Source organism: Lathamus discolor, chromosome 4, assembly GCF_037157495.1.
Source record: "Lathamus discolor isolate bLatDis1 chromosome 4, bLatDis1.hap1, whole genome shotgun sequence".
Lineage (NCBI taxonomy): Eukaryota > Metazoa > Chordata > Aves > Psittaciformes > Psittacidae > Lathamus > Lathamus discolor.
The window spans coordinates 24,705,578-24,730,592 of record NC_088887.1 but is presented as its reverse complement, the minus strand read 5'-3'; the positions used below and the strand labels follow the sequence as shown (position 1 = coordinate 24,730,592).

Below are 25,015 nucleotides of genomic sequence, written 5' to 3'. Positions count from 1 at the left end.
AAAGTCTCAGGTTTTGTTGGGGACTGCAATTAGATTTGACACACGTATAAGTAATACAGCAAATCAGCTCTCCAAAAACTTGCAAAATGAAGTCAAATGCTGAAGTACATGGAACAGAAATATGCTTACCAGGACAAATACTTACACTAACTCTATGCCAAATCTTGTTGGAATTATTTAAAAGCTTTGTATTACTTCTATGGAAGTCTGACAACAGAAAAAAAAAGAAAGGAAAGAAAAAGCAGTATGTATTCAGAGATGTGTGAAATACCATTAGTTTACATGAACAGAAAGTCAACAAGAATCTACACTCTCTTTTGTACTTTAAACATCATAAGGGCAAGTGGTTCCCAGCATGTTTAGCCAGCTGCATCTTTTCTATGGATTAACAGCAATATTTTTCTTAATCTTAAAACTAAAAATATTAACTATTGATTTATCTTTATAAAATCAACTACATTTAATCCTGCTGTGCAAGACTGAGAGGTAGGTTTATACAGACATAAGACCATTTTGCTGCTTCTTATTCTGCCTTCTTATCACATATGCACAGTCCAACACTATGCCTTTTTTTAGCTAGTTCAGCATATTTGCTGAGCCAGCTTTGCCCATATTTTGTTGTAAAACAAAAATTAAACTTAGCAAGGCAGAGTTCTCCAAGTGGCCATTGCCAGTTCTGGTTAAATATATTAAGAAACTCCATTTGCAAAAGAATGATGCTTATTCATGATCTTTTCAGCCAAATGATAGAGAATATTATCATTAGCATGCAGGCTCAAGGGTAAAAGGATTGTCAGTAAATAAAGTAATTTTTAAAAGAAAAGCAGATTTTTCCTCATATTTTAATTTTCTATGATTTTTTTTTTTTTAAGGAAGCATAATTAATAGGTTTTGGCAGTATGCAATATAATAAAAAAACTGCCCAATAAATTCTATGGAAAATCTGGCATCAGTTACGGCCACTCAATATTGTGAAAATTCTGGTTAAGGCCTTTTATATCATTTTGCCTCCATATTGTGCAACAGGCCATTCTGACTGATGAATGAATCATTTTAGATTAATATTAAAAATGCAGAAGCAAAACAATTATCTTGCCTTAAATAAGATTTCTAGATGTTTAAATATTTCAGTTAGTAAGTCCAGGCAGGAAAATAAAGAAAATAAACAATTTTTCAACAGAATTTAAATTTATGACTGTGTGATTTCCTGTAAATGTATGCAATGGAGCCATTAAAAATACACTTCGGCCATAGAAAAAAATACAACTTTATTTTTACTCTCTGTTTGATCTGCTTTTGTTGTATAACTGATATTGGAGTAGCTTAGTCCTACTTTTGGGAATGCTTTTCTCATTCATCCCTGTTACTTTTGTCTCTTCCACCTTTCTTGCCAGGCAGGTTCTGAAAGGAGATACTTGGTTTCAGTGCCTCTTGTATGTTTGACTTAACATACTTTAAGGTCTCTAAACCTTAATGAAAGTACTCAACATCTGAAACTTGAAATCATTTGTCACTTTGACAAGATTTGGCCAGGATTTGATTTTTCTCATCTCTCCAAAGTTTATTACATGTAACAGAAGAACATTATTAATGGAGCAATATTAACTAAACCAATATTAACTAAAGTATAATACAATAGATTCTATTCTTAATTAGCTTCTATTTGTCTCAAAATAATCTTTATTTTGAAAAAGAGATGGATAAGAAAGGAAACCAAAGGTTCTATGTACTCAACCTTTCTTTCAGGTGAACTGTATGATCTCCAATGAACATCAACCTTCCTTGTAATTACCAATTAAATTTCCTTTCCTGTTTTACTTCAGGAGCTTGTGCAATTGAAGAGCATCAGTGTGGCAGTGGGAATTGTATACCGTTGCATAACCTTTGTGACAACGTACCTCAGTGTGAAGATGGCTCTGATGAAGCAAAGTGCAGTAAGGTTTCTTTCAAAGAGAAAGAGTGCATGTATATTTAGTAGGAATTATGCAGGAAAACAGCCACAAAACCTCAGATAGTGTAAACTACTGCAGCTTCATGAAGACCATGCCAGTTTACACAGTAGTAGCTCATTGAGTTTGTCAGGACCAAAAAAAAACCAAAGTTGCTTTTCTGAGAGAGTGTATGTAAGCTGATGAAGATCTCTGGAAAAGGTAGGAAGTTCTCTGTCCTTAAAACTGTGCCTGCTTATAACAGCCCAAAATTAAATGAAAACTCATTACATGTTTTCCTCCTGTATCCATTTCTATTCCCAAATTCTATCGCTTTTTTCTGTAATTAATTAGAGTTTCAAAGCAGTATAAATTCTGCAGTGAAGTTCTATTTCTTGATGGAAGTTCCCAGACAGTCTAATTGCGAAGCCAAACTACAGCACACGGCACCACCCTCCAGCCTGCATAGACTTCATCTTGTGTAAACACTGCCGTAGGATGAAAGGATGGCACAGCTGCAAAAGCAACATCCATTGTAGGTGTGCATGTTGCTACAAGCAGACAAATGGATGCTGCTGCTTAGCCCCCTTGCAAAACTGTTATTTCCAAAATGTAGGTGTACAATGAGTATGCGACCTCATATCCCGTAACACGGAAATAGCATTCTTTCAACAATAAGTTAAATGTAAAACTGACATTAAAAGCATATTGGGCCTAGCACAGAAATTAAATTGATGTTTCTGACAATGTGGTGGTTCTGGCAATTTATTATGGAGCAGTAATTGGGCTTTTTAGCTCAGTACAACATCATCTTCCTTTGTTTCAAAGAGGACTGCTAGGGGCCAGATGTGTCCTTGGATGTATGCTGACAATTCTCATTGATTTAAACATCCTTTACATGCATATATATATGCATATGTAATACATATATAACCCCATATATTTCTATATATGACATATATAAATGTATGTATACATATACATATGTCCAAAGGTACAGATTCACTCTTCACAATAGAGCAATTAGCTATTTTGTTGCAAAGATAGTCTTCCTTTAAAATGCATGGAATAAAATTCACTTCAGCTGCTTCTTAAGCAAAGAGGACTTGAATTTTTTTTTTTCCAGTCATTGCTAAAGAAGATATGAACAAGGTAACTATCACCTAAACTAACACGATGTACATATTTCCAAAGATGGGAATTTACTATTTTGCCATAGATTGTCTGTTACTTCATAACAAATTACCTCACATTAAAGAACTGGGAGAATTATTTCCAAAACCCCATTTAATTCAAACACTGGCTGAATCAATCTAAGTCTTAAAATAAAATGAAAATTCAGTTAAACATCTCCACATTGAATCTTTTCAGTGTCCAAAAGTATTGCTCATTTTGCTTAATCCAATTTCAATTTCTTATGAGAAGTGGCGATTTGAACTAGACAAACTGACGTTTTCAAATTCTAAAACTTCAGAAACTTCCCAGGAACTGCAAAGAAAATATAGATACCTTTTCCCTTGCAAAATTCTCAAAATATATGGCATTTGAATGAAGCAGTTATTGAGTGCTAAATCACTCTCTTACTCCTTACTAACAATGTATTTGGAGAAGAACATGGATCTGATGAGGAGAAAAGAAATTATAGTTCAAGTGGAAGAAGAGAGAAGAGGTGTCAAAAGAAATTTGGAGGAATCTTGTAGTGTAGAGATTTCAAAATTTTTCAAGACTGCTCAAAAATTTCTTATGACTGAGGGTTACCATTGATTAATCGCTATCATTTCTTTCATTTGTGCACTGTGGGTGTCAGAGGTGTTCCTAACAATCCATTTTTGGTTTGTTTTTTGGTTGGGTTTTTGTTTTACTATAGTGGATATGCTTTACATTTTTGTGGAAATATTTTGATGGGAAAAGGTTTTCTGGACAACTGACATTTAACAAATGGTTTCCAGGGAGCTTTTACCATTTGTGTGTATGTGTGTTTTAACTAAAGCTGCAATGAAAACAGTGAACATTCTCAAAGCAGTTGGAACTGGAAAATCCCAATTTTTCTGTCAGCTTTGGCTGTAACCTCATTTCCAATCAGTCTTACTAAGCATTGTGTAGTTAAGACTTCACACAATATCTGAAAATTACATAATGCTGGCTAAGAAAAAACATTGGTTAGAGTTGAAGGAAAATATACAGTTTATTGTCTATTTGTGAAACGTTTGCAAAATGAGGGTATTAAACCCTCCTGTGACAGAAATTTAGGAGGAGATAACAATAACATTTCCTTCCTGTGGGAATACAACATCTTGGAGATTCTGGGTTTATTACCATTGTAATGTATTTTAATCTCTTTCTTAATTTTTTTTTTTCCTTTTGTTTATATTACATTTCTGCTTGCTTGGGCCAGGAGGAGCAAAGGGGGTGTGAAGGGGGGAGGGTCATTTACCAGCTATCTAAAATGCTTCTGTCCATTTTGGTCTACAGTGAGATTGTTTAATGGTTCTCTAAGCACTGAAGGGCTGGTACAGGCCAGGATTGGGAAGACGTGGCACCTGACATGTGCAGATGATTGGAATGAAGAGATTTCAGACAGTGTTTGCCAGCTTCTGGGCTTAGGGTGAGTGAAAATATTGTCTTTGTAACTTATTTGAAGGTTTGTTTAGTCTGCATATCAGTGTTTTCTTCATCCCTTTGCTGGTGTCTTCACCATCCAAAAAAGGGGCAAGTATATTTTTCTGTAGTAAGTAATCTGCTTGGTGTGCTAACAACTTCATAACTATTGCAAACCCTATTTTGATGGCATTCATTAAAGGATTGATGACTCTGAATATGGCAGATTAGGCATTAGGATGCATATTGGAAAACATTGGAAGACTAATGTGGAGATATTAGTCTTTTACCACTTTACGTCATCATTTAAATCTTCACTTGTATGAGAATGACTCAAGAGTAAAGCTGGAGTAAACAGCAGCCTTGGCTGTTCTGCCATCATTTTAATATTCATTTTAAGTAAATTCAAGATAATCACTTGGGTATTATGCTGCTGGGTTCCAAATATGTTTCATAACTATCATTAGACACGAGCTATTGGAAGAGGAAACCGTATTTCTCTTGAGGTATACTTTAAGGGAGGAGGGAGGTATATAACTGAAAATTCACTGCCATCCACTGAATAATAAATAGGTTTCTGACAGCGCTGGTGTTTTTAGAGAATGTCACTCATCCAAGTAATAACCAAATTAAATTCTAAGCTTCATTCAGCTAAATTCATTATGCTGGTCTCTTTCCAAAGCAGGATGCCTGCAAATTCCCTTCTGATATATTAATTGTAGAAATCACAGAATTAGGACTTAGAAAAATATCAGTTATTTGAAAATATTTTTAATCATTAGATGAATGTGTGCTGATTCGTTGGTTTACATTTTTCCCTTTGGGTAGGTACTGCATTTATGTAAATATCAGATAGCTGCATGCACATATCCTGGTTGTAATTTATGTACATAGTGATCTCATTTACACATGCATATAAGAACATCCAATGACTAAATGTTCTTCTAGTCAACACATTGTCCTTTACAGTGGCCAGTAGCCTTCTTCCCCTGATTCTTTCTCCCCCCTGCCTAACTCTTTTCCCTCTATAACTTCTGGACAGTAATAATTTTGTAGTCTGCTGGTTTCCTTTCTATTTTTATATTTCATAGGCTTCAGTGAACTTTGTCTCTTATGGCAATTTTTACTACCTTTTTAAAAATTACTTATGCTTTTGTCTCCATAACGTTCTCCATAACATTTGTCTCCATAACAATATAATATTTATATTCTATAAGATAGATACACTTGTTAAAAAAGAAATATTCCTATTAAGTTTCCTAGTTATTTCTTTTTAAGTCAATTTCTCAGTTTATTATATATTTCCATTGTCAAGAGAAAGTATTTTTAAACTGAAATTGCATCACATTGTCACATCCTGGGTGCTACTGTTGTTACTGGTCCTACAGTCTAGGATAAAATTCTCATATATACAACTATATAAAACCCCTGTAATCGTCATGTTATTTCTGCCTTCCATGAATCCTCCTGTAGCAGCATATTTGTTAATAACTGTGACACAATATTTATTACTAAATGGATGTTTGTAATAACAGGTCTCAAGTAGGGTATAGCTCATGCACCTATACTGAATAATTACCTCAAATCATGCTTTATTCAAGAAAGAAGCTAAGGTTCATCTAGGACAATTTACTTTTGCAGAATTGCTTATACGTTTGCTAGTCTCATTTACTGTTTAAGTTATGAAAAGAACTAAAATAATAGGAGTCCTGTAGCATATCCTGATTGTTTATGTAGCTGGGCTAGAAAGTGCAATGTTCCACACAGATTCTGATACATCACATGTGTGAATCCTTTTGCCTCCATTTTTCAAATATGTGACTGTCACATTTGTGATGTGTGCTATGCAGGAAGCAAATCTGGAGGTATGCCTATGTGTTCAGCTACAAAATATAGCCGAGGCAAATAATTTACAAATATTCTTAATGAGTCTGGGGTGCCAGGTGCACAAATTGATGCTCTTGAGAAACCTGAACAGGATCCTTTGCTCATTGTACACTTGTAACTGTGTGCATCTGACAACGCTTTTAAAATCTGAGTATTGTTAGCATCGCTTTTCCTTGAACCAACAAAATCATAACTTGAGCTTTTCAGCATTATACCGCTGTGGTGTGAAACCAGCTCATTTCTCTGGAACCAGAGCCATTCAGATCTTTATTGAATTGTACCTGGAAATGGGGGTAGACCTTGCAATTTTGCCATATCAAAAAGTCCAATGAGGACTGAGAGTTTAAGCCTTGCTCTCAACTCTGCAGTTTATTTTCTTCATGAACTCACAAAATTCTTGAGAAGGAAATGAGTTCATTAGAATAAAATGTTTTGCTTGAGATTTCCAGGTCAATTAGATTTTCATCCTCCCCACTTATGAATGGTCAGTAGTAGCTACGTGCTAAGCTCCTTGTGGCACCCCAGAAAATCCTGACTTTGGCTATCAGACCCGGGTTCTCCAGTGTGCTGAGAATAAAATATAGGGCCTGAAAGTGGTAAGAATGATTCCCAAAAATCTATGCAGAAAAAAAATCAAAAAGAAATCTGATGGATAAATTAGGATAATTCCAGTATCTGAAGGGGCCTATAAGGATGCTGGGGAGGGATTCTTCATTACGGACTGTAGTGATAGGACAAGGGGTAATGGGTTAAAACTTAAACAGGGGAAGTTTAGATTGGATATAAGCAAGAAGTTCTTTCCTGTAAGGGTGGTGAGGCACTAGAATGGGCTGCCCAAGGAAGTTGTGAATGCTCCATCCCTGGCAGTGTTCAAGGCCAGGTTGGACAGAGCCGTGGCTTAGTGTGATGTGTCTCTGATGATGGCAGGGGTGTTGGAACTAAATGATCTTAAGGTCCTTTCCAACCCTGACTATTCTATGATTCTATGATTCTATAATAAATAGATAACATGGTCTTGCTCTGCTGTAGAGCCAATGAGAACCATGTGCTGAATATAAGAAAGAACCTGGTACTCAGAGTGTTTGGGCTGTGTTTGTAACCATTGAGATCCTAATAATTTGGTAACAGATTTCATTTCATTTCAGTTGTCACCAAGTAATAATGTGTACTTTAACTTGAAAGCCACAGGAGGTATCTCAATGATTCTTTCTGGATTTGTAGGTTAAGAGCTTGGCTTACACACACGGTTTAAGAGTCTTCATTTCAAACCTGGAAAGTATAGAGAAGTTACTTTTATTTATAATTTGCAAATTTTCATAAAAAATTGGGTGCATGCAAGCATTTAGAAAACAGCAGCTCTTCATATGAATCTACGTGTGGAAAAAAAGCTTTCATGACAAAGAAAGTGTTCATTATTTGTAACTTGCTACTATTCTTCATTGTTTGTTTCTTTTACTGTCAGAAAATCAGCAGGTGAAACTGAAACACTCCCCTGCAAACATCCCACAGCTTGATACCTAAACAATAAATTACAAAACACATGACCGTATTTTCTTCAAATAAGAAATTTGGGGTTTTGTTGTTGTTGTTTGGTTGGTTTGGTTTTTTTTATTAACAGAGAAAGGAATTGTAGCTATCAGACAGCTGGGCAGTTGGCCTTCTAGCCTTATTCTGAATATTTTTTTCAACATGGTACCATACCACCTGAATCTTTCTCAACAATTGCTACTGCTTATTTTTACTGAGTACATCTGAGACTGTTAAAGACTGAAATCAGTGATTCATACAGTATTTAGGTACATGAAGACCAATAATATCTGAGACATTTAGTGCACAGATATCTCCGTACATCTATTTGCAAGAAACTTCTAAGACTATTCTCTAATTTTTCTGTAAGTTTTGCCTAGTGAGCATATTGAATGGAATGAGGGTTACTTAACACCTAGGCTAGTGTCTTAAAGTCCATTTGTGTCACAACCTGCAAGACTTCTATAAGATCATTTTTATTAACAGAAATTAAAGAGCTGTGGAAGCTATATTCTTGTTACTAAGGTGAATATCCCCAGAAAAGTGTCTGATTTTTTATATTTACAGAAATGCTTAACTCTCATCATTTACCAATAAGTTAATTAAAAGAGTAGCAGATTGATTTTTGTGGTCATTCATAAAGCTTAGACATTTTGATTTCCAGTAGTGTGTGCTTCAGCACACTAAGAAACCAAATGAAATTATCAAAGGTTTTCTCAAAAAAAGGGCTTAGATTTTATTTCAAAAAGCTGAGAAAGCTTAATAAAGCCCCTGTGGTTACAGAAAAGCTCAGAGAAGTTCCAAACTGTAGAACAGAAACTTCAGCATTAATTAAAAAAAAAAAAAAATAAATAAAAAGAAGAAGCGTGAAAAAAGGTTTGCTCAGTCTTTGCTGCAAAAAAGACCAATAAAGACACTGAGGTAAGATGTGAGATTTTCACAAGTATTGTTAGGCTGGTGGAAGCTATGAATTGGAAGGTTTCCTGGTATAATATGCCATGGAAAATATAAGCCAGTAATATTCATAAATGTACATACTCTATTTTTTTCCTGGTAGCATGTTCATTTTTTACATTGACAAAAGCTTCTGCTTACTAACATTCTCAAGAAACAACTTGATGCTTTTTTCACACATTTGCACTTTTCATAGATCAGTGATTAGACTGGTCTCAGCAAAGTTCCTCATAGTAGAATTTGACTTCACCTACCTGGATTGGCACTTTACCACTCTCCCAGACCATTTAAAAGCTTCCCCAGGGACCCCCAAGGTTCCAGGGTAATCTCTGAAGTACGTATTAGTGTTTTACATTGAAAAAAGTCTGTACACTAGACTAGAGTGCCCAGACTGTCTATATATGTCTATATATCTAGAGACAGAATTAAATGGACTTTGTCATTTCTAGGTTGAGCTATGGTGCAGTAATGATTTTTCCAGTATGGTGAGTCACACAGCTTCCTTAATGCCACAGCAGGGCTATTGAACATCTCCTTTCTCCTGTGTCTAGTCTTACTCTTCATACACAGCAGATTTGCAGGCAGATTCTGGACTTCATACTTTACAGGGGAATGAGATGTACTGCACTTGAAGAGAAGGTGCTTCCTTGGTAGACGGGTACTCTCTGTGTATTAAACCTGCACAAATGGTTCTCTTGCTCCTGAGGTATCACAGAATCACAGAATCACAGAATCCCAAGGGTTGGAAGGGACCTAAAAAGATCATCTAGTCCAACCCCCCTGCAAGAGCAGGGTAACCTACAGTACATCACACAGGAACTTGTCCAGGCGGGCCTTGAATATCTCCAGTGTAGGAGACTCCACAACCCCCCTGGGCAACCTGTTCCAGTGCTCTGTCACTCTTACAGTAAAGAAGTTCTTCCTGATGTTAACGTGGAACTTCCTATGTTCCAGTTTACACCCATTGCCCCTTGTCCTATCACTGGATATCACTGAAAAAAGCCTAGCTCCATCATCCTGACACCTACCCTTCACATATTTGTAAACATTGATGAGGTCACCCCTCAGTCTCCTCTTCTCCAAGCTAAAGAGACCCAGCTCCCTCAGCCTCTCCTCATAAGGGAGATGTTCCACTCCCTTAATCATCTTTGTGGCTCTGCGCTGGACTCCTTCAAGCAATTCCCTGTCCTTCTTGAACAGAGGGGCCCAGAACTGGACGCAATATTCCAGATGCGGCCTCACCAAGGCTGAGTAGAGGGGGAGGAGAACCTCTCTTGACCTACTAACCACACCCTTTCCAATGCACCCTAAGATGCCATTTGCCTTCTTGGCCACAAGAGCACATTGCTGGCTCATGGTCATCCTCCTATCCACCAGGACCCCCAGGTCCCTTTCCCCTTCACTACTTTCCAGCAGGTCAACCCCCAACCTGTACTGGTACATGGGGTTGTTCTTCCCCAGATGCAAGACTCTACACTTGCCCTTGTTAAATTTCATCAAGTTTCTCCCCGCCCAACTCTCCAGCCTGTCCAGGTCTCGCTGAATGGCAGCACAGTCCTCTGGTGTGTCAGCCACTCCTCCCAGTTTTGTGTCATCAGCAAACTTGCTGAGGGTGCACTCAGTTCCCTCATCCAGGTCATTGATGAAAATATTAAACAGCACCGGTCCCAGCACCGACCCCTGAGGAACTCCACTAGTCACAGACCTCCAGCTAGATTCTGCGCCATTGACCACAACTCTCTGCCTTCTTCCTTTCAACCAGTTCTCGATCCACCTCACTACTTGATCATCAAGCCCACACTTCCTTAGCTTATCTATGAGGATGCTGTGGGAGACAGTATCAAATGCCTTACTGAAATCAAGAAAAACTACATCTACCGCTCTACCATCATCCCTCCACCTAGTCACTTCCTCATAGAAGGCTATAAGGTTGGTCATACATGACTTCCCCCTCATAAAACCATGTTGGCTGTGATGTCAGGTATGTGACTCAGGTATGTGACTCAGGTATGTCTGAGTCAGATGGGAATAGGCTGTTCCCCCCCCCCCCAAAAAAAATTAGCTTGACTGCATTTATACTCCGCTCCCCCTCTCCCCCCCTGTCTTCAAGAGAAAGCAAATGTTTCTTGGGTATATGTTCCAAGCTGGGCATATGCAGTATCACAAAGTACATGATCTTAAATGTGCTATAAAGTAAATCTGGGTATGGGTTCTAAGTGTAGGAAAAAAAAATAAAAAATCTCATCAATAGTACACAGAATTCTTGCTGTTCAAAAGGCTGTTGTTGCAAGAAAAATTAGTCAAGGAATACCCCCCACTTCAGAAGAACTTTCTTGTTCACTAGCAAACACGGTACCCTTGACTTATTCCCCAAACAGTTATTTTATTTCAACCGATCCATAACTCATGAAACTCAGCTTCTAAGGAAGGTAGCATTTATTCCATTAGATTCTTCTTTATATAAAATATAGCTTAATTTCTTCTCTAGACACAGAGGTATAATATCAATGTAATTACCCCCTCAAAAAAAACCAAAACTGTGATGTTCCAAGGCTCAGCCATTTCTGTTCTGTTTTACATACTGAGTTTTAGCTCCATATATGTAAGAATTGGTACTGCAATAATTTCCCAAATATTCCTCCACATAAAAATATCTAAAAATATGCATGTATGTCTTTCCCTTCCAGGGACGCAAATGTGTCATCGACAGCATTATTCACTGCAGATGGCCCATTTGTCAACATTGCCAAAGCAGCTAACAACAGCCTAATATTTACAAAAAGGTGGGTAGAGTGCAGTTTCTTTCTCATACAAAGAACAACTTAAAGTGTGGTGGCAACTGATTTCTAGCTCAAGTTTATCCAAGATGTATAATGATTCTGTATGAGGTCTGGACCATAAACATATCTATGTTTTATTCTCTTTCTACTACTGAATTCTATGTGACATTGGGAAACTCTTTCTTCCCCCCTCCTTTTTTGCCCATCTATTGTATAATTAAAAGAAGAGAGGTACTTGCTACATCTTTAGCTAGCATTCAGTACAACCTTATGTGAAGTCTTTATATATTTACTGTGGAAACAGTAAATACTGCTATTTAAAAGAAAAAAAAAAAACCAACATTTTTTATCTAGAGATATCTAAATTATGAATATATAATATACTGAGAGAATTAAAATGGAGTGGCATACACCCATAGTAATGTAGCAGTTGTCATACTAGGTTCTGTCTGTTATCAACAGAGAAAAATAAGCATTCCATCAAGGCATCTCTTGAAATACTGTCACACTCTATAATCTGTTGACTTTCTTGGATTTAAGACTACATGTGGATTGCTAAGGTAAGCAATTCACAGACAGGTATCTTTATTTAGACAAATTGGTCCCACTCATAAATGACTTCTGGATGTTTCCACCTTTAGAGGTGAATCATTATCATGAAGTTAGCATACTGTCAATTATATTCTGATCTCTTTCAATCCAAATAACATCTGTAGTGATTGTGAAGGGTCCTACAGACTTGTAGTTTCTTGTAGCTTAAATGAAAATGTAATGTTAGCACAGGATTATATTCTCAAGAAATTCTGGAATATACCTCCAAAAGCAGAAAGGGTTGCCATCATCAAATTAAAAAGTAAAAAAGACACAATTACTTCAATTACTGTCTTTCTGCTTATAAGAGGGCTTATTATACACATTTTTCTGGAATCCTACCAAAAGCACTGAGGCGGAAAATTACTGCCTAATTGCTAAAATGCTGAAACCATGTTGAGGATGGAAAGAGTCTATGTTCTTTCAGGTTTCCTTTATAGACATACCATGTAGTAACGAAGCAGGAGAGAATTCTTAGTTTTCTATGCCATGTTTTATCTACAGTAAAAAAAAAAAAAAAATTAAAAAGATACAGTTTATGTTCTTATTATAACCTAATAATCCTAAACATTTATCATTCTCACTGGTGGTGGAAGTATCTTCAACTAATGGAATATCATTGCAAGCTATTTTTCTTTTCCTCTTGAGTGGATGGCTAAAACAGCATTGCCACAAGAGATCTTAAAAAGTGGTAATGATTTAAAGATGTCTTCTGTTAATAACTATTAAACACAAAAAGTGATTAATTCAGGAGGAAATGGAATAAGTTCATTCATCTTAGATGTATTTCTGTTGCAAAAATAGGTATCTTCTACCATGTTTCATCTAGACAGCTGGTAGGAATCATTTTACAGGGTGAAAATGTTAGAGATTCACATGCTTTTTGTACATATAATGAATGATAGAAAGATCACACATACTTGATAATTAAGAAAAACCCAAATCCATCAAATTATGAAATGTATTTCTCACATTGCCTTTGGTCTTTATTCAAATGTAACTACCATTGAACCAAAGGAGGGCACTTATATGATAAAACTTGAAAGCTGTGGTGGCAGAGACAGCAAAACTACTCTCTGATGTCCTTAGGCAATGTATATCCTTGGCAGAATAGTTTTGTAACAGGGAAAAATCACAGAATCACAGAATCACAAAAATCCTGCCTTGCAGATATATATGAGCAGATTCCACATGTATAATTGCTTTTGTCAGTCCTAAGTGAAGATCATACTCTCAGATTTCCCAGCTATACCAGGTTTCTGCCCAGTATGCTGCTTCTTAGAGTGCACTCAGAGAGGCATGAATTAATTTCTACTAAAACAGTCTGTAGGTACTGGTGATGGGAAAAAGACCCTCAATACATGTGAGTCCCTGTTTCCATGTAAAAAAAAAAATGTGGACAAATCTGACATATTGGATATTATTTTGGCTAGTTTATGCATCTACCTAAGAGAAAATGTGTGATCAGATGAAGGAGCTAATACACAGTACCGACCAGAGCCTATGGGAGGAGCTTGGTCAAGAGTATTTAGTTACTGTGTTATGCAGAAAATGGTATTGATTTCCTGTGGATTTATGCATTTCTGATTGTCCTTTTGATGTTTATCTCAGTACCAAGGGACACCCTTATGAAGGCGATATAGACTTGACTACAAATTGTAATTTGTTAAATTAGTTTTAAAATTATTAATCTATCTTGAAGGGGAAAATTGCTATTTGGGACTTTCATGGCTGGAGGCATATCTCATTCTTATGCCTTTGTAGCGAAGATTTAATTGGGAATGTAGGGGGGGTGGTTACAGTTCCCACTTGTCCTTCTTGCACCACTATGCCATTGTGAAAATGCTGGGTTATATCACGCATTATAACAAAATTTTACAGCAAACATAATGAGGGATATGTAATACTTATAATATCTTCCCCTTTTCTATTTAAAAATCATATAGAGATGCATATTGTAAACTACCCACTGGCAGACTTTTTTTTCTCCTTTGATATATTTCTATGTGTATCAGATTTAAATTGCTACTACACATACTGTCTGAAGTGTTTAGATTCATTACAAGTTATGAAGATAATCTTAAAACCTCTGGGTATCAGAAATGCTTGAGTAGTTTTGATCTGCGGTCTTGTGCTGTTCAGACTCTGGCTTTATATCTCTGCTAAAAAATTTCTAACCATTTAAATGCAGCTATATATTTTACAGTGCATTATAAACTTAGTAAAGATACAATGATATCAAACTATCCTCTTACATTCTTTGGTCACACTGATCTCTAGTGGTAAGGTATTAAAAACATCTCAAAATGTAGAATAATACCATACACAGTTACAATTTAATGGAGAATCTGTCACAAACAGATGACTCACTTCCCTAAAAAACAAGGGGAGTCTACTTTTATTTTTGTAAAATATACAAATTCAATGTCCATTGAAGAGTAATATGTACATACAGTACTATATATAATGTGTATTTATAATTAAAATATAATTAAAACTTGGATAAATATTACATTTAACAGTTATACTGATAATGTATTTATATAGAGAAGTGTCTATAAGCTATAGAAATGTCTATAAGCATATAGACATTTATATATAAATATGTATGTACGTATACTTGACAGTCATATAGTGTTTGCTGATGTGCAGATATTTGTGATTTAATTGCATTTTCATTCTAGAGAATTCTGTTTGAACAATCGGGTGGTTCATCTGCAATGCAACAATAAACGTAAGTACACATACCCTGGGAATATTTCACATAGAAATCAAATTGCTCAGTCCATAACGCTTAATGTTTATAGTTTGAATTGAAAGGCTAGGGAATGGACTATAAAAGCTATACTTGTGATGATATAAACATAAGAAAATTTAAAGTCTTCACTTGTTTTCAGTGTTAAGTATACACTAGAGATGGGACTATTCTGAAAACACATATAAAAAATCCAGAAGGTATGAGGAAAGAACACATCTAAATCCAAGTTATAAAATTGTATCTTGACTTCGGCTATAAAACCTCAATTTTTTTCCATAGTAACAATATTTTTGAATAGGAGTTTAGATACTACAAAGCCAATTTTTCCAACAATATTAGCTAGTCTAATAAAACATGCTATATCCCTCTAAAAAGCTGCATTTTTTTAATTTATTGATTTTTTTTTTTTTTTTTTTTTTTTAGCTTGTGGAAAACACCTGGTAACTCAGAGCTATGGAACAAGGATTGTAGGTGGAAGTAATGCCAGAAGAGAGGCTTGGCCTTGGATAGTTTCACTCCATTTTAATTCCAGACCTGTTTGTGGAGCTTCCCTTGTCAGTGATGAATGGCTGGTGACAGCAGCACACTGTGTATATGGGTAATGTTCATTGCACTCAGAAGCTAACACATTCTGATACTCCCACAGCATTCAAGTATCCAAGTGGTGGATAGTTGTCAGTAAGGCTGGGTTAAAGTATGACCTGAGCCATTGATCAATCCTGTATAGAGCAAAACACTCTTTCAAAGGATCATACTGAAATCACTGTGGTGTGACACTTTTTAAGGCATTTTTTCAGATGTTTACTTTAGCATGAAATGGATATAAATTCACAAGTGCTGCTTTCTCTCCACTGACTAGGGCATCTGAGACGGACATATGATATCCATGCCATGTCTTTTTTATTTTAATGATAATGAAACATCTACTTTATGCACAGGTTCACTAAGGAGGCATCATATTATGAATAATTTTTGACACCAATATAAAAAATAAACAGCTAGCTCACTGTTTAATTACTGGTTTGAATCACTTTTAGACTCAGCTAAATGCTTCTTTACTTTCTGGTAAACCCTGAGTCCTTACTTTAAAGCAGAGAATCATGGAAACTAAGCAGCATTTTCTGAACAGTGAAGAATTGCACTTTAAATATCATTACTGAGCATTTGCACTTAACCCATAATTAATGTGATCTTCCATTAATGAGTTGAATCTCTGCCAGTGGTAGAAAGGATGACATCATATCTTAGAAAGGTAAACTCAGCATTGACTGTTCCTGCTGTACATTATCACAGATTGATAAGAATTACTGTGCATGAATCTTGATTCATGTCCATAGGCAATATTGGACATCCTCTAGATGGTGTTATTTGTACCATTCAAAGAAGTGAGAAGTGATGCATATTAAAATATTTTCTAGGGTTTGCTTCCATAACATCTATAATAAAAACAAGTGCTGAGGAAGACACCTAGAAAATGGAATGGCAAAAAAAGAAACATTAATATTCAAAATTACAGTTGAACTTTCATTATAAATAACTAAGTAGTGAGGCAGTGGAGACTATGCTGATACATTAATGATGCCTCATTGCATGACAGGAGCTATATTCCATTCAAAGACATTGAAATGAGAAGGATCAGGCCCCTCTTAGTTTTTACACAATAAATCCACACCTGTCTTCTTACTTCCTTTTCCCTTAAATCACCTCTCTATTTTCACTTAAATCTCATTTTATCATCTCGACTTTACTGGCATTTTCCCAAGTGGGAGCTTGCAGTTTTACACCTTAATCCTGAACATTCAACTTAAATGCTAGTAGTTTAGAACAAGATAACCTCTTGGTGTCAAACCAATTCAGTACAACAATCAGGCTGAAAACATATTTTTGAAAGTATGAACCAGTTGATTAACAAATAACAAATAATTAAGTTCTCTAACATAAATGCAGCCTCAAACTAGCATGCATAGCACAGCAAAAAAAAATGCTGATTATATCATATTTTTACTTTTTTTATTATTTAGATTAAAAAATTAAGAGATCAGTTTTCTGAGTCTATAAGCTGCAGCATTCCGAACGACATCTTATGCCTACTATTCTTTGGATATTCCATAATAATTTTCTAACTGAGACCAATATTAATTGCCTGGTGGGCAGTCAGCAATATTCTTCACAGTGTTTAAAAAGACAGAGTAATTTAGTTAATGTATTTTCCTCCTCTGCACTACTGTCTGATTAATTCTTCATACATAATGCATTATAAGGCTAACATAAAAAATCGACCATGCATTTCCAGAGTCTGGATATTTAAGATAGCATTACTATGCCAAAATTGTAAGCACTTCTGCTACATTCTATTTATTTTGACAAAATGTGTAAATGCTATGAATTGCAATGAAGTTAAAAATGAGCATTTTACCTAACATATTTTTCAAAACTTTCATTAATCATTCATTAATCATTCATAATTGTGAATATTCCTTGCAACTTCTAGGAGGCAATTAAAACCATCTCAGTGGAAAGCAGTTCTTGGCTTGTATGACCAATCAGATATGACACAGCCTTCAACAGTAGTTCAAAACATTGATCAAATAATTATAAATCCTCATTACATGAAATCTACAAAAGATAGCGATATTGCTCTCATGCACCTGCAATACAAAGTGCAATATACAGGTGAGTTGTTCTTTTCCCATAAAGCAGATTTACTCTATTGTGCAAAACTCTTAACTGTGTTAAGCACATGAGGGTGATGAGGTGGTCATACATTTTTTTACAACCTAATAATTCTGGAGGCAGTCCAGTACTTCCTGGCTATCTTGCCCAAAAAGGAGGTTTGAATTAATGAACATTTTCTTATGTGATTTTATAAAAACCTGAATACAGGGAAAAGGCTGAAATTGATTGCTTGTTTCTTATTCACAGGCTATATACAACCTATCTGCTTACCAGAAAAAAATCAGCACTTTTTACCAGGAATTAACTGCTCCATTGCTGGCTGGGGTACTATTACTAGTGAAGGTGGGTCATTTGCTTGGAAAATTATGATAGGCATGAAGTCATGAAGGAAAGCTTGCTCCTGATTCCACAGGGGTTGCTAAAGTCAAATAATTGAAAGAGATACTCCCCCATATAAAAATTTGGGAACTATCCCCTCCACTGTTTCTTTGCCAAAGCAAAATAAATTATAACTTACTTGTTTAAAAATATATACATACCCAAGATAATTGAATCATGAAAAAACCTTATTGCGTCCCCTTAGAATTTATGATGACAACTTTTCTCAACATGGAATACATACATCTTATTTCCAGGTATTGGGTGGGGGAGAAGGAAGATTAGTCTTTATGACAATGTGCAAACAGTTTTCCCCAGAAGCCAAGCACACTGACTGTATTGTGAAACGTATGTTCTGTTTGTATATCATATACTCCAGATTTGAAGTCTCTGTGAAATAATAAACATGCCATTTCAGTTCCGCGGTTACTTGTATGCATTCAATTCTACATTTTCAGAATAAAATTGCATTTAAAATTTTAAAAGTTTAAATACTCAAAGTTACATGATGAAAAGTAAGGATAATTCAAGCTCCTAAACGCTTTATTATCCCTTATATCTCCCCACAGTGAGTTCATAGTCATTGATTTTAGTAATCTTGATTTAATTATAACCAAATTCAGTCCCATTACACAAGTGCAAGATAGGATTCAGTTAATGAGCACTGTTCAATCAGTGACTGTGCTACAGGCCTATAAGGCTGAATAGTACAGCAGTGAGAAAGTTTCCTGCTGCTCCATAGCACGCCCAGCATGCTGGAACAGGAAAAAAGCCATCAGAATTCTGAGCAGGATATACATATTTATTACAGCAGGTAACTGTACTTTGTATTTTCATCAGGTCCCACTTCAGATACGTTGCAAGAAGCAGAGGTCCCTCTCATTTCAAATGAAAAATGCCAACAACAGATGCCAGAATATCATATTACTAATAATATGATCTGTGCAGGATATGACGAAGGAGGAGTAGATTCTTGTCAGGTAAATACAAGTGACTCATTTCATACTAGAATACACCACACCTCATTACTGAATACAATGCTCCTTGATCCTCCAGTCATTAAAACCAGGACAATCACTTTTCACCAATGTAATTTCTATTCACAGTATTTTGCCCATTTGATACTCTATCAGGATAAAAGTTGAAAAGATAAAAAGCAATTTTTTGTCATCTTGACATAAACAACCTTGGAGGAAGATAAATATGAGGACTGGAAATTTTCTTCACTAAGCTTTGAATAATTCCTGCTTAGTAATTCCATGAAGAAAAGGACATGCTTAAGGAAAAGCAGAGTACAGAGAAACAAATACCAAATAGACTGAAATCTCAGAAATGCTTCATGAAGGGAGAGATCAATGATGCTTTTTCCCAGAATCTGTAGACTCTGGAGACCTTGTGTAGGTGGATGCCACAGTGTTTTGGAGAGGTTGCCTTTCTTCATTGTTCTCATATACTGCTTCCTGGGGGACCTAGTTTTATCCGTTCCAGCTCTGGTCATAGCACACTGCTTCTCTTTGAGGATTTAGTCAGAGCTGGCTGTCACATAATTTTTCTTCCAACAATATGGAGTCTATGGCATGGAGACTGGCTGAGTCTCGTCAAGTCTAATGAGGAGCTCTCCCATGTAAGTGCAACTGCCTTGCCCTCATGACCTAAGACTTCATCAGGTACAGTGGCTTTGGCTAGTTTAGTCTAGAAGAAGGGGTGTATGCAAGCCCAAATTTACTTGCCATTCCTTCAGCCTCTGTGGCTTTCATCTTTCCATTTTTCCTTCTGAACCTCATAATAAAAAAAAAAAAAAAAACAGCTTAGCACGCAGGGTGACATAGAGTACAAGTGACCAGCATTGTGATCAATGACCATTCAACCATGAGAGATGAACGAGTCCTAATAGCGCTTCAGCCTTTAGGCTGCTGTCACAGCCTTTGAACATTTGCAGACACCCTAGAGTTACGGGCAGAAGTCTTTTAACACTCAAGTCTTTGCAGAACTCTCCCATAAAGATCCATTCACAGGGCCATAAAAAGACAGATAATACTGGATAGACGATACCCAACTAACTGGATAGACAACAAAAAAATAGTCATTGCTTTCCTTCTCATCAAAACAAGACGCTCATGGCTGACTCATCACCTGCTCGGGCTGTGGGATGAATCAAATTTGGTCTTCCACATTCAATTGCAATGCTACATCTGCTAAACTATTGAGAAGTTCAGCAGATGTCCTTGAGAAAAGGACACCTCCTATTCTGGTAATATTGCAATTTTTTCTCTAAATCTGAAGTTTCAGAAAGTCTGGGATGACCAAGAATATAACTGCATGTTGGCTGAATAGGTTTAATTAAAAAATAATCCTACACATTTACACAGGCTTTGGCTAAATGTAAAAGTAAGAAGCAGAAAAATAATTTGAAACCCAGTTCTGTACTGAAAGACTGATAAGAGCTTAAGATCATATTCTTTAAAAAAGAGGGGGAAAAAAAGAAAAAAAAATCTGTTATCTATCTCAAGAATTCTTCCACATGCAAGCATTCATATTGATTTCGCTTCTGGTGCCCAAAACAAACAGGTATACAATGTCTACAATTAAGGATCAACACAAACAAAACAGCATAAACAGGCTCTGCTTCAGAATTCACAGTGTTCACTTTTAACTTCTGCATTTCATATTACAGGGAGATTCAGGTGGCCCTCTGACATGTGAAGATGGGGACAAATGGGTTTTGGTTGGTGTAACATCATTTGGCTACAAGTGTGCACTTTCCAAACGACCAGGAGTGTATGTTCGAGTCACCATGTTTGTGGACTGGATCAAAGACATTATCTATTAGCATGATATTAATAAATGATAAAAATAGAACTTCAAGGTTGAAAATAAGCCATTAGATAATGATGTAAACCAGACTGGCATTTCAACCTCACAGTTAGAGAAACTGAACAAATATATAAATTTCAGGGAGGAAAATATTACTAATTGAGAACTCCATTACCAATTGAGAGTAATATTCCAAAACAGATGCTATGATTTGGTTAACAAATAGTTTTATCATTTCAATTTTTCTATGAGACTGTGAGGAAACAGTTTCTTTGAACATGAGTGTATTAAATGCATAGTGAAGGGCTTTACAAACCATGGGCAGTAAAATAAAAAAAGCTTGTAAACTGCAAATGCTTTGTTGAAAAATGGTCTAGATTGTTAATTCCAGGTCAAACAATATCCGTTTTTATGTTTTACATTGTATTTTTCAATGTATATTTTCATTCCAATGAATAGTCAACTCTTCTCAGTAATCTCATCACACATCAAAACAAAGGTATGTTATCTGTTTAAACTGGGCTCATGGGACTTCTTCTGTTTTGTCTATTACAAAAAGCTCTGGAATGAGGTTTATGGATTGTGCACAGACTGATCATATATCATGCTGCTTTCTAATGAATAAACTGAATGTAAGCCAAAAGATCTCTCTTGTGTAATGTGTTGGAATTAATAAGAGTTAAATAAGGATTGAATATAGCTTTTTAGTTTTCTTTTTAGCAAAGTGCTTTGGCAATTATTCAAGCAATTATAGATATGTGCTTGTGTACATCCAAGCACAATACTACAACATCCTCTTACAAACAGTAATGTCTTTTAAAAACATCTGACAATAATGAGTACCAGCTATTTCTAGTGAATAAAAGGTAATAGAGTTCCTTCAATATGCTTCTCTGTACTGGTGACTTTAAATACTGGGTTTGTGCTTCGTATAAAAACTATCATGATAGCCCATTACAACACTCCAAAAAGGAAAGAATGTGACGGAAATGGTTGGTTTCATCTTCTTGAGCTCTTTTCTAAATAGGTTTCTATTAAAATATAAAAATCTATTTGTTGAAATGCCTTAAATGCAATCATGTTTTAATGTTTGTGTCATATGATGCATTTCCTTTATTTCTCTTTTAGGCTAGTATAGGATATTTAATATATTTTTCATTCCAAAGTACTACATGAAAATACAAAATGCATTCTAACTTAGTGTGTATACGTAACTACAGATATACTCATAGAGATACGATTTTTTTAAGGAGCTCCCACACTTGGTGCTTACAACAGTAAATGCAGATATGAAGTGCTGGGAATAAAAGGCTAGCTTACAAACACAGGTTGGCAGTCATTGATAAAACAAATAACAAGTCCCAAACTGTTTTCAGGTCTTCTTAAGCACTACAGGACTAGGTCCAGACCAAAATGTTTATCAATACCTCTGTGACCACAAGGAAGACAGACAGTTGTAATTAAGCCAGAAAGAAAATAAAAGGTATTTTAGACACCTTCTTTCATATAAACAACGCAGGTTTTAACATTAAAATGTTAAAGCTGTTAATCCTAGCTTTCACGATGGACTATTGTTTCTCTTGTTACTCTCCTTCACTTGAAAAGAGCCACTGAAAATCAAATGCATTTTGCTATCAGTGTAAATTGATTTGGCGAGGTGTCCCTACCCATGGCAGGGAGGTTGAAACAAGATGATCTTAAGGTTCTTTCCAGCCCTAACTATGCTATGATTCTGTGGTAAAGCAATTACGTTCAAATGCTTAATTTAAATGTGACATGATTTCTGCATTATTTACCATATTTACCATTCATTATTGCAAATTGTGTTTTAGTCTGTTAATGAAATAGGAGAGCCAACTCAAAGCAGATCCAGTTAGTAGAAAACATGCTTCCCAAAAAGACAGTAATATACTTCTATTTACACATATTTTTGCATCCCAAAATGCAAAGCATAAATGTATTTTGAGGTATGCATTAATAAACCATTCCATCAGACTAAAAAATGTCCTATTATAAACTGGTATAGAAATTTATATTTAATATAGACTAGTATGACTAAAAATATTTTTTTTATTTCATCTAACTTATGTCTACATAAAACTAACATAACAATCAACCACATTCTAGCCTTCATTCAGCATCCATGACTTCAGTGGCTTGCATATTATCTTGTGGAGAAGCCAGTCATTACTGTGTTGGAACATGTGGGCTGCTTGGATTATTTTCAAGTTGCTCTTCCAAAATGCTTTGAAAGAGAGGTCAGAAGCTTGATACTGACTTACACTTGCTTGCACCCAAAAAGCTTAAAAGATTAAAAAAGGAACCAAGTTGCTCTCTCAAATATTTCTTGCACAATAGCAAAATAATAAAAATTCTCTTCTCATGGGAAAATAAGGGTGGTGGGAGGATAAAGTTTGTAAAATACCAAAGTGAACCCATGCCACCCATCTGAGGACTAGCTATGGTTTACTGTTCATCCTTCTCTTCCTTGTCTCACCTATTGCTGTCATTGGAAGAGATTCAGAGAAGGGAACATGTTAAAGGGAGTTAATCCTTCAAGACCATAAAAAAAGAGCTAAGTTTTTTACTGCAAATGTTCCCAAGAAAGAGGAATCTCTTGCCCTCACTTGACTTAAGCAACACATAAGTCAGGATAAAACCAGTCCTGGTCTTGGTACAGAATCATAGTATTTTCTCTCTACAATAACTACAAAAGAAATTGAAGTAGGGGATTGAGCAAAGAAGTTGTGACTGACTGGAAAAACTACAGAATATTTGAAGTAGGAATAGCAATACTTAAACTGAATACAGAAGACAGCTTCTTCAAAAAGAAAGTTAAAACATGGCATAACAGTAACTTTAAGATGTTTTCAAAAGTGCTTCAGCAATAGCATGAATACCATTAGTATTACTGGCATTGAACTTTACATTTTTTTTTTTTCTTTACTCAGAGAAATTGATACACTTTTTACTCTGAGGTCAAAGCTGTGACCAGGATCAGCTAGCACAGCTTGGGCAATTCAAAGAGCAATACAGTTTTGCTTCTGTCTGTCTCTCCCCAACTTCCACCCAGTGATAGTTTTGAATCTGTGTTAATGTAAAACCAACTGGCTTGAACTTGTGCTCTTGAACTCTTGCTGCAGCTGCAGAAAACCTCTTAACTTTCTGCTATAGCACCAGACTGTCACCAACAAATCAGCTAGAGTGCTATTGCTGCCACCCCAAGATCTGCTCCTAATGACTAGTAAAACCTCTCTTATGGCTCAGAAAGCTCTTAAAGAACCAAAGAAAACAGACATTAGTAATGTTAATAATAATTCTTAAAACCTTCAGTGCATCAAGGTTACCTGTAAATCTGTCTATCAATTAACACAATTAACGCTTTTCTAGCTAAGTCTCAATAATGTTTGGATCAATCTATTAGTACCAGGTCGATCTATTGGTACCACATCCATTTGTCTCCTTTGATCCAACTTTACATTATTAATAACTATTAGCTGTATTTCAATGAACCTTAATGTCTTTTTTACGTAATTTACTCAAATAAGTAATTTTCATCTTAAACTCATGTCCATTGTGATTTTCCTTTTCTTTCAAAAAAGTGAAAAGCATTTTACTTAAATAACAACTAACAGCTGTCTTCAAAGGACACCTCATTAATGAGGTATCACTTGCCAAGTTATTTATGTTAACCTTGGGCCACTATGTAAAAAAGTTACGGTCATTCCCTGAATCCATTATATGACATCAAATGACTTTCATGAATCCTTGAATTTTGCCACACCAGATAGTTGTCACAACATGGTGGCTACCTCTGCTAGCGGCCATGTTAATAATTTGTGTGCCGGAGGCTCAAAAACTGTGTTAAGTGTGCAAATAAATACTAAACAAATATTTTGTATCAAACATTTATGCAAAGATAAGTAATTGTTACACTGTAAAATTGTCAGTTCCATTTACAGTACATCAACTGGGTTACAATGTGTGAAAGACTAAAGGAAACAAAGAGGGTTTGTTTAACTACAAACAGTCTTAAAACCGATATACACCGTAGCTATTTCCCCATAAAAACTTCAAACACTCTGTTCATTTCATTGCTCACAACTAGCTAACTTACATCTCTT

General features: G+C 35.7%; 1 protein-coding gene across 1 annotated transcript in view; it reads left to right on the top strand.

Annotated features, from left to right (window-relative positions):
• The window catches only part of TMPRSS15 (transmembrane serine protease 15), a 56,550-nt gene extending 35,643 nt beyond the window's left edge, over nucleotides 1-20,907 (top strand). Inside the window, exons 18-26 of the mRNA XM_065675813.1 lie at nucleotides 1,824-1,934; nucleotides 4,401-4,533; nucleotides 11,582-11,677; nucleotides 14,950-14,999; nucleotides 15,447-15,621; nucleotides 17,515-17,696; nucleotides 17,946-18,041; nucleotides 18,918-19,057; nucleotides 20,752-20,907. Coding sequence (XP_065531885.1) covers nucleotides 1,824-1,934; nucleotides 4,401-4,533; nucleotides 11,582-11,677; nucleotides 14,950-14,999; nucleotides 15,447-15,621; nucleotides 17,515-17,696; nucleotides 17,946-18,041; nucleotides 18,918-19,057; nucleotides 20,752-20,907 — 1,139 coding nt within the window. The remainder of the gene's footprint in view (nucleotides 1-1,823; nucleotides 1,935-4,400; nucleotides 4,534-11,581; nucleotides 11,678-14,949; nucleotides 15,000-15,446; nucleotides 15,622-17,514; nucleotides 17,697-17,945; nucleotides 18,042-18,917; nucleotides 19,058-20,751) is intronic.
• Nucleotides 20,908-25,015: the final 4,108 nt, after the last annotated feature.